Source organism: Ziziphus jujuba, chromosome 2 (assembly GCF_031755915.1).
Source record: "Ziziphus jujuba cultivar Dongzao chromosome 2, ASM3175591v1".
NCBI lineage: Eukaryota > Viridiplantae > Streptophyta > Magnoliopsida > Rosales > Rhamnaceae > Ziziphus > Ziziphus jujuba.
The window spans coordinates 7,166,798-7,176,226 of record NC_083380.1 but is presented as its reverse complement, the minus strand read 5'-3'; the positions used below and the strand labels follow the sequence as shown (position 1 = coordinate 7,176,226).

General features: G+C 35.7%; 1 protein-coding gene and 1 long non-coding RNA gene across 7 annotated transcripts; both read right to left on the bottom strand.

The window, feature by feature from the left end:
• Positions 1-400: 400 nt before the first annotated feature.
• On the bottom strand, positions 401-3,342 carry LOC132800576 (uncharacterized). Of its 6 annotated transcripts, XR_009635720.1 has the most exons (7): positions 3,172-3,342; positions 2,433-3,063; positions 2,257-2,338; positions 1,868-1,964; positions 1,564-1,673; positions 1,129-1,449; positions 401-862 (listed from the first exon to the last, which is right to left on the bottom strand). It is a non-coding gene; the product is annotated as an uncharacterized LOC132800576 (long non-coding RNA). The 6 variants fall into 6 exon arrangements; XR_009635717.1 differs by lacking the exon at positions 1,868-1,964; XR_009635721.1 differs by lacking the exons at positions 1,564-1,673; positions 1,868-1,964 and having other exon boundaries at positions 1,129-1,518.
• Positions 3,343-4,020: 678 nt separating this feature from the next.
• On the bottom strand, positions 4,021-8,403 carry LOC132800697 (putative disease resistance protein RGA1). The gene is made up of 4 exons (XM_060814921.1): positions 8,101-8,403; positions 6,867-8,032; positions 5,899-6,355; positions 4,021-5,508 (listed from the first exon to the last, which is right to left on the bottom strand). Exons 1-4 carry the CDS (start codon positions 8,401-8,403, stop codon positions 4,021-4,023), a joined length of 3,414 nt encoding a protein of 1,137 aa, XP_060670904.1.
• Positions 8,404-9,429: the final 1,026 nt, after the last annotated feature.

The window sequence follows — 9,429 nt, the reverse complement described above, 5'->3', positions numbered from 1 at the left end:
ACTAATTAATTTATTCTAGAAAACTGAGCAATGTTTCATTTTGTGAGGTCTAATTTAGTATAGGTAGGCGTTTTAGCGGCAGGACAACTCATTTAGCTCGAATAATAATGATTAATCTATTTATTTTAGTTAGTTCAAAGCAAAGCTATACTCTTTTCAAAATAAATAAATAAATTTACAGAGATTCCATGAGTTGCGGTACTTGGCATATATAATGGTAAGAGCAATGCTATAGGCATTAATTTTGTTAACCAACCAACCAACGTTGTAAATGATGGAGAAAATATATTAATAGTTAAAAAATCAATAACAAAATATACATAACCAACAAAAAAAAAAAAAAAAAAAAACATGTAGTATGGAAATATAAGATGCATGAAAAAAGGGTGGAAATTGGATCTGGAAAATCGAACAGCATATGATATTTTAATAGTTTCTATGAAAGGAAACAATAACAATTATACAAGATCAATTTCCTAGTGTTCAACATTGTTCTCTAAATTAATTGTTGAATTTCCTCACTCTGATGTACCTAGTTATCTGTGTCGTGGCAACTTTCACTTTCCTCATCTCGACAGCCAAGAAGGATATTGGTGGTCGGGCACTTCATGGAATGCTGTTAACCAGAGTATCTTCTTAAGCCTTCTTCATTTGAATCTTTCAATGGCACCATGTTGGTGTTGAAAACTTGAACTATTGCCTTCCAAGATAATACTAGAAACAATTTCACCTGGGTTCTGGTTCAAAATGCGTAGCACACCATCTATTCCACCAACAACCATAGTGATTTATCATTCTGGAGTAGTTGTACAGAATATAAGACGTTCAGACTGACTCATGTCTCTGAGAACTTCTCATTGTCCTGCAAATAAGGTAACGGAACATGGCTGCTCAATTTCCAGTTGCATATTTAGTAAAGACATAGTAGTGCCTGATCAGAATGAAAACCTAAGAGTTTGGTTTACTCTGGATATTATCCACAAAATAGCATATGAAAATCAAACGGCATATGATATATTTAATAGTTTCTATGCAAGGAAACAATAGCAATGATACAAGATCAATTTCCTTGTATTTAACATTGAGCTCTAAATTACTTGTTGAATTTCCACACTCAGTTTTACCTACATTTCTGTGTGGTGGCAACTTTCTTCATCCTGACAGCCAAGCAAGATACTGGTAGTCGAGCACTTCTTGGAATGCTGTTAAAGCAAGTATCTTCTTAATCCTTCTTGCTTTAATCTTTCAAGGGCACCATGTGGGTGTTGAAAATTTGATCTGTTGCCTTCCAAGATAATGCTAGAGACAATTTTCACCGGCATTCTGGTTCAAAATGCATAACACACCACATCTATTCCACCAACCAAACAACCATAGTTGATTTATCATTCTGAAGTAGTTTTACAGAACATTGAGACTGATCCTGTCTCCCATGATCTTCTCCTTGTCCTGGAAATAACATAACAGAACATGGTCGCTCAATTGCAAGTTTCATACTTAGTAAGAACTAAGTGGGGCCTGCCCAGAATGCAAACCTAATAGTTAATTTACTCTGGAACTGACCGTCAAGATAGCAGAGAGCTCATAATTACATGCCTAAGGTCCAGTATGTCCAGAGGTGGACCCAGCAAATATTTAGTGAGAACTTATGTTGAAAGGCAAAGTCCTAATGCCTGCAGGGAAAGTTGAAAACAAATGGATCTCACATGAATACAACATACTCCTATTCTTAAAATATATATATTTCACAAAAGCCGATAAACAATTTTATCAATATATCTTACGTTGCACACAGGATGCTGCGTAAATAACTTAGCAAATATAAGACCATCAATTTAATAAGAACATTTAGCAACGAATCACATACATAAACCCTTTGAAAAGGTGGCCTCCCTTCAGGGGAAACTACTCTTTGTTCCATTTCACATCCATATACATATATGAGCGCCAACCAAACCAACAATCTACAAGAATGTAAATAAAAAAATCATAATGCATAACCTCTAAATGATACATAAGAATTTTTCAACCTTAATAACACCAATTATTAACTAATCACGACAAACGTTAGAGAAAAAAAATACACTTGCATTTCATCTTCAGCCGTCATAAATCCAAATTAAGAAAAAGGTGATGGAAGAAATAGAATGTTAAAATGATCATGCCATGTATTTCAAAAGAAGAGAGAGACCATACTGCGGAAAGTTACACATACATATAAAACTACAAACAAGAAATTTGTTTGTTCAAGTTCACCTTTGCTCTCATGAATAAGTTTGACAATTGGGGTTGTCTCAGGATTGGAATACTATGGTGCAAAGATATTGTGAAACATTCACTTCAAAATGAGAAATCAGGGCAAATTGAGTGAAAGGTGGAAGGAAGCCAGACAAGGATGAAAGAAAAAAATCAGGGGGAAAACACCTTCTCACCTACGCAGGTAAGAAATAAGCCCATCTTCATTCGGCAATGATCCACCCTAAAAGAAATCAAGTTTAGATAAAAATGATATCTTCCCTGCATAAAACAGAGTATATGCACCCACAAATTTGTTAGTCTATCTTCTTCTTCTTTTTTTATTTTTTGTTTTTTATTTTTTATTTTTTATTTTTTTAATTTTTGGGTCAGGAAATTTATTGGTCTATCTGTATATGGCCTGAAATTAGAATACAAAGCATAAAACTTCAATACGAGACCTGAAATTAGAACATGATATATGAAAAATCTTCGATGATACAACAAGGAATTTGATAAATATTTCACCTTTAGCATTGTTGTGTACTTGATAATTGGATTACAAAAGAAAAAGGAAAAAAAAAAAAAAAAAAAAAAAGACAGTAAAACTCAATAAGAGGACATTATCCAGCGAAAGTCTCTCCCTTGATCAATAATCAATATCAATAACACCCTCTTGCAAAGCCAATCTACGAAGTCCATCCAAATATAAGTTCAACGATTCTTCTAAATCACTAGACTTATTGGAAACAAACACCTACAAGACCCCTCTGCTACTGCTTGTAGTAGAACAGTTGCAGCAACTTAGACTTATTCATAACCGCATTCCTTCACGAAAATAAGAACAAACCCATCTTTATCATTCACTCCATTTGAAAAAAAAAAAAAAAATATATATATATATATATAAGCAGAGGCAGAGAGAATAAAGAATACCAGGATTTGTAGATGACAGAGCATCGGACAGGTCGAAGAGGTCGAGGAAGGAAAAGATGACGCAGAGGACGTCGTGCTCCAGGGAGTGAACTGTGGTCTGAGATTCTGAGTTTGGTCCATCCCCGCCGAGGGGCGGAACCAAATGCGAACAGGAGAAATGGGCAAACTTGGCTTTCTGCTTTGAGCTGAGAAAATCAATAATAAGAGTTATTTATTTATTTATTATTATTATTATTGTTATTTTCTATAAAATAAACAAAAGAAATTTTTTTTTTAATTGGCGTATTAAACTTATGAAATTTAAAATTTTCTTTTACTTCTTATTCGGATAAACTATATTCATTTATTCAAATATATCACATTTTACTGTTTTTACATTTCTTAACTCATTTAATATTAGATAATTTTCGATATAGAGTTTTAATGATTCGATTTTTTTTTCTTTTCAGAAATAATCTGTTTAAATTTTATTTTATTTTTTCTACCATTTTATTAAATTTTATAATATGTATATATATATATATATATACTCGATAAAATGAGATGGTTAAACGTAAATTTGAATATAAGAAAATAAATTAATGGACAATTCCTATAGATTAATAGAAAATGCAAATGGTTATGGTTTAGACTAACGAATTTTATTCTGATAATATTTGGAATATAAAATATATAATAACATACATTTGGTATATAAAGTTAATTAATGAGGTATTGAAAAACATATAAAATCAATAAGAACATAATATACAAGGAAAAAAAAAAAAAGAGGACATAATATCTTTATAGTTAATGAAATGAAATGAAGGGAAAGAAGTGCTTACTACTCCTCAGGATTTGGATAGTTAATTAGTTAGCTGGATGCAACTGGTTAAGCATCTGCAAATGCCTACCAAAAAAAAAAGACGAAGTGAGCTTTATCTCCATGAACTTAACCGCAAAATCAAAGGATAAAGAAAAGAAACAAAGAAAGCAAGATATAGAAATTAACGTACCCATATAATACAAGTTGGATAGCCATATAATACAAGTTGGATAGCAGTGTGCATGAATGCGTTTCCTATCTAGATAAGCTATGGGGATACGAACAAGCTTAGAGCTGAGGCCGCGTCTACTTTCTTTGATTGTTTGTGATAGGAGAGGGCATTCGCGGATGGATAGATAGTATAAAGAGGTGAGACGATGCAGGTCTTGTGGGAGTGTTGCCAACTTATCACATCTTGAAAGAGTAAACCATTCAAGTGTTGAGAGTTGGGCTATCTCTTCTGGCAATGATTCTAAACTGGAACATCCATCAATGGATAGTTTCTTTAAAGAGGTGAGACCATGCAGCCATTGTGGGAGTGATGTTCCAGAAAGATAAAGATATTCAAGTGATGAGAGATTGCCTATCCCTTCTGGCAATGATTTCAAACTCGGACATCCTCCAACATCTAGCTTTCTTAAAGAGGTGAGACCATGCATCCCTTGCGGCAGTGATGCCAACTTACGACAGTTTTTAATAACGAGTTTTGTAAGCGATGAGAGATTGGCTATCCCTTCTGACAATGATTCTAAATTGGAGCATCGTTCAATACCTAATTCATATAAAGAGGTGAGACCATGCAGCACTTGTGGCAATGTTTTCAACTCATCACATCTACTCAGAGCTAGATATCGAAGTGATGAGAGATTGCCTATCCCTTCCGGCAATGATGCCAATTTACGACATCCACCAAGAGTAAGATATATAAGTGATGAGAGATTGCTTATTCCTTCTGACAATGATTTTAGATTGAAACATCGTATAATGGAGAGAGCGTTTAAAGCGGTGAGACCATGCATCCTTTGAGGCAGTGATACCAACTTAGAAAGAACTACCAGAGATGAGAGATTGCTTATCCCTTCTGGTAATGATTCTAAATTGGGACATTGAGAAATGTGTAGTTTGATTAAAGAGATGAGACGATGCATCTCTCCTGGCATTGATTCCAACTTATAACACCTTTCAATATGAAGACTTTTAAGAGACGAGAGATTGGATATCTCTTGAGGAAGTGTCACCAAATTGGGGCATTCACTGATTTCTAGACTACCAAGTGTTGAGAGGTTGCCTATTCCACTTTGCAAAGATGTCGAATTGGGGCAGTATCCAACACTGAGATTCTGCAACGAGGATAAGAGGTTGACTATCTCCTCTGGCAAAATTTTTAAAGCGTCCGTTTCTAGAAGTTGCAAGGCTTGCAATCTGGAGAGAGGGGTTGGGGCAAAGGAATTGAAAATTGAATCCGAAAAAGTAGAGGCTAGTGGTGGGGTTGATGAAGATGATACAACTGCTTTCATCAAAATTGCAGTTTGCTGTAATGGTATAGAGCTAGTTTTGTAAAGATATAAATATTGGACGTTTGGAAACAATGGCATGGAAGTTAAATTAGGGCAACATTGTATGCAAAGAAATGAAATACAAGGGAAAAAAGGTTGGTTTTGGTGTATGATGGATGTTGGTGTTAAACCAATGGGCCCACTCCTCTTCCACCATCCCTTCAGATTTGGACAATGCCTTATTTGAAGAATCTTTAGGCGCGGGAAGACTGGTTCTCTTGAAGCCCACGAATATTCTCTTTCTAAATTAACAACATACTCTAGAGCAGTCAATGAAAAAAGATTAAGTTCCTTGAGATGACTCATGGACTGATCCAAGGATGGGAGGCATTGCAGATTTTTACAAGATGATAAATGTAAACTTACAAGATTACTGAGTGAAGAAAGCCAACTTGCAAAGTTTACACCCATATACCACTCCACTCGGAATACTTTTAGGTTTGGATGTGGCTGAAGGCCTCCCAGCAAGATTTCATCATGCTGGGCAATATCACTACCTTCTGCATCATCATGCTGTGCAATATCACTGTCATCAGAATCATCATCACTCCACCGTAAACAGAGAGATTGAAGATGTTTTTTCTCCTTTAAATTTGCAGCCTCTGATTTTGCTGCATCGCCCTGCAGATTATGGCTCAACTTCTCAATGAATAATTGTCCACTCAAGTTGTTTAGGCGTCTCAATTCAGCTAACCCTGCAGCATCTTTCGACTTTGAATTGTTGTCTGCTATGACAAAACGATCTAAAGTGATAAGAGAAGTTAATTCACCAAGTCCACTAGGCATATGACTCAATTTCTCACATCCATATATCAAAAGATGCCTTAAGTTGATCATATATTTCAAATCTCAAGGTAAGCTCAATAGGTATGGACAATTAGTGAGAATCAAGGTTTGCAAATTGTACAGTCCAGTTACAGAATTTGGTAGCTTCTCCATCATATTATATGAAAGATCAATGTATCTCAAGTGTTTTACTTGATCAAAACTGTTTGGTAACACCCATATATACATATCCTCCAAAACCGAGGCCAGCATAAGCTTTAAGTAGGATAAAATTGCTTCACAGCTCTGTCCACCAAGACTCTCTACTCTTGGTAGTTCATGTCTTATTAGAAGAAAGGTGCGTACCAGCTTTTTTCCTTCAAGAAAGGACATTGGGAGGTTTGATGACTTCCACTTGGATATAATATTCAAAGATATATGACGAATCTTTTCATGAAAATTTTCATTCTCCGGATACTTGTCTACCATGATGCTATGATCCCCTGCCACCGAAATTGCAAGATCATGCATAAGGTCATGCATTTTTACAATATTTTATGGTAACCAACCTATCTTTCTCAACCTCTTGAAAAAAAGATCTCCCAAGTAAATCTACAAAATAACCATAACCAATATCTTCTAGACATTTGTTTTGGTTAGAGGACTTAACAAAACCTTGTGCCATCCAGAGTTTTATCAGCTTTTGTACATCAATGACATGATCTTTTGGAAACAATCTACAATAAGCAAAACAATGCTTCAAATGAGAGGCAAGACAATCATAACTTAATCGGAGTGTGGGTAAAAGATCATTTTGGTGTTGAGATAACTTTGCAAGTTTATTATTCTTAAAGGATTCCCACTCTTTCTCTAGATTATTGCCATACAATATGCTTCCGATCGTCCTTATGGCAATAGGAACTCCTTTGCACATTTCTACAATCTCCTCTCCTGTTCTTACAATGTTTGAGTTATGAGGTTCTTGTCCTCTCTCGAATGCCACTTTCCTAAACAAAGACCAAGACTTATTTGGGTCTAGACCTTGTAACTCATACGGCTTAATAGTCTGCATCATTTGGGCAATGTCCATGTTGCGGGTGGTTATTAATACTGCACTACCACGTGAACCATCCATTAGCAAGGTTCTTAATTTAGGCCATTTTTCTCTATCTTCATTCCATACATCATCTAATAGAAGAAGATATCTTTTTCCATTTAGCGTTTGGCGAAGTGAGTTTTGCAACTGATCTAGGTCAAGGCCTTGTCTTACAGAACCCTGCAGCTGATCTACGTCTGGGCCTTGTTCTACAGAACCATGCAACTGATCCAGGTCAAGGCCTTGTTCTACAGAAGCTCTTTTCTTTATCGATTTAATCATTTTCTCAAGAATTATTTTCAGTTCAAACGAACCAGATAAGCAAACCCACATTCTGAGGTGAAAATATTTCTCAACATTCTTATCATTGTAAACAAACTGAGCAAGTGTGGTTTTTCCTAGTCCACCAATACCAACTATGGGAAGGAATGAAGGATTATCCTTATCTCGAGAATCAGAACACAACAAAAGATCAATAATTTTCTTTTTATCGTCATCCCTCCCAATTACTTCTTCATCACGTGCAAAAGAGTGAGTCTCTCTGTTATTGGCATGCTCAGTATGTGGCTCTAGGTGGACTTGTTGTATCAATTTACCAAAGATGCTATCATCCTTAATACCTTTAAGTGTCTTCCTAACCTTTTTAACTTAAGACCCATCTTTACTTGAAAAGCAATCTGGTTTGAGTTTGACAAGAAAGTGAGTACCTTCTTGGTGGCTTCATTCCCAGACATCACTTGACGCCTTAAAGCTTCAGTCTGAAATTCTTCCAACAAGTTGTCAACATCATAAACTGCATCTTCAAGCCTCTGAAGCCAGTGTTTAATTTGATGGCTATCGACCTGCTTTGCCTCTGCATCATGGATTACTGCTTCCAGTAAGCTCATTGTTTTCTCAAGCTTCTCAAACTTCTTTTTATGACCCCAAAAGTTTCCGAGCTCTTTAAATGCTGGAGTACCAAGCAGTCTGATGATGGAGGCCACAACACTGATTATAGCTCCTTCTGCCATTACTTGGACGGTGAGAGATACGGAGAAAGGGCGTGGCTTAATTACTTTGAAGGTTCAAATGTGAAGTTTAGCAAATGGTTTGACTGTGGAAAAAAAACTTGAGGGCGTTTCTAGAAGTATATGGAAGAATAAAGGCAGAACCAAATGAAGGATCAATATTGACTTAGAAGATTCTAGAATTAACTAGTATATTTGATATACTTGGTTGGAAGTCGAGCATTGGAATTTGTGAAAAAATATCTAAAATTGAGGATGAGAGCAAGGACACAGTGGAGAAGTCTAGAAGCTTTGAGTAGGCCAAAGCAACCGACTTTGTCAAGTATAAAAGGAAGCTTTGGCTTCCCTGCTTGGTGAGCTACACAAGTGAGCTCCAAGGAGGCTCTCGGTTGGTGTGAGTGAAAGAGCTACTCAATTGAGAAGAGTAGGCTCCTAGAGAGAGAAAGAGAGAGAGAGAGAGCTCTCATGTTATAGTTAGTAAATAATGTTAGGTGTTTATGTGTTGGTGTCTAAAAGGTTATCATGTGTGTGGGTCCTGCTGCATATATGAGTATTTTATAGTGTGTTTATGTATTTGTTTTTTTAAAATTATTAATATAAGAGAATTGATTTATTTTCTCCCCCAACACCAAACGCATCAAATAGATAAATAATAGTAATAATTAAGCTTACTACCTTCAAAATTTCCAAATAATTTAAACAGAGATTATAAACTAGGTTATCTTCTAGCCAATTAATTAGCAGTCACGTATAAAGAATGATGCATAAGTTTTCTCGGAGGCCTAATATTTTATTTACCAGTTGCAAGTGCAGGCCATATCTGTCTGACCTTGTAATTGATTAAATTGTGCGAACTATATCTGCAGAAATATTAGGTATGCTAGTTGACCTACTAGCCAATAATCAGCAGCCACCTATAAAGAATGATGCATAAGTTTTTCTCTCCGATGCCGAGGCCTAATATTTTATTTACCAATTGCAAGTGCAGGCCATAGCTGTCTGGCTCTGCAAATGATTCAATTGGTGAAC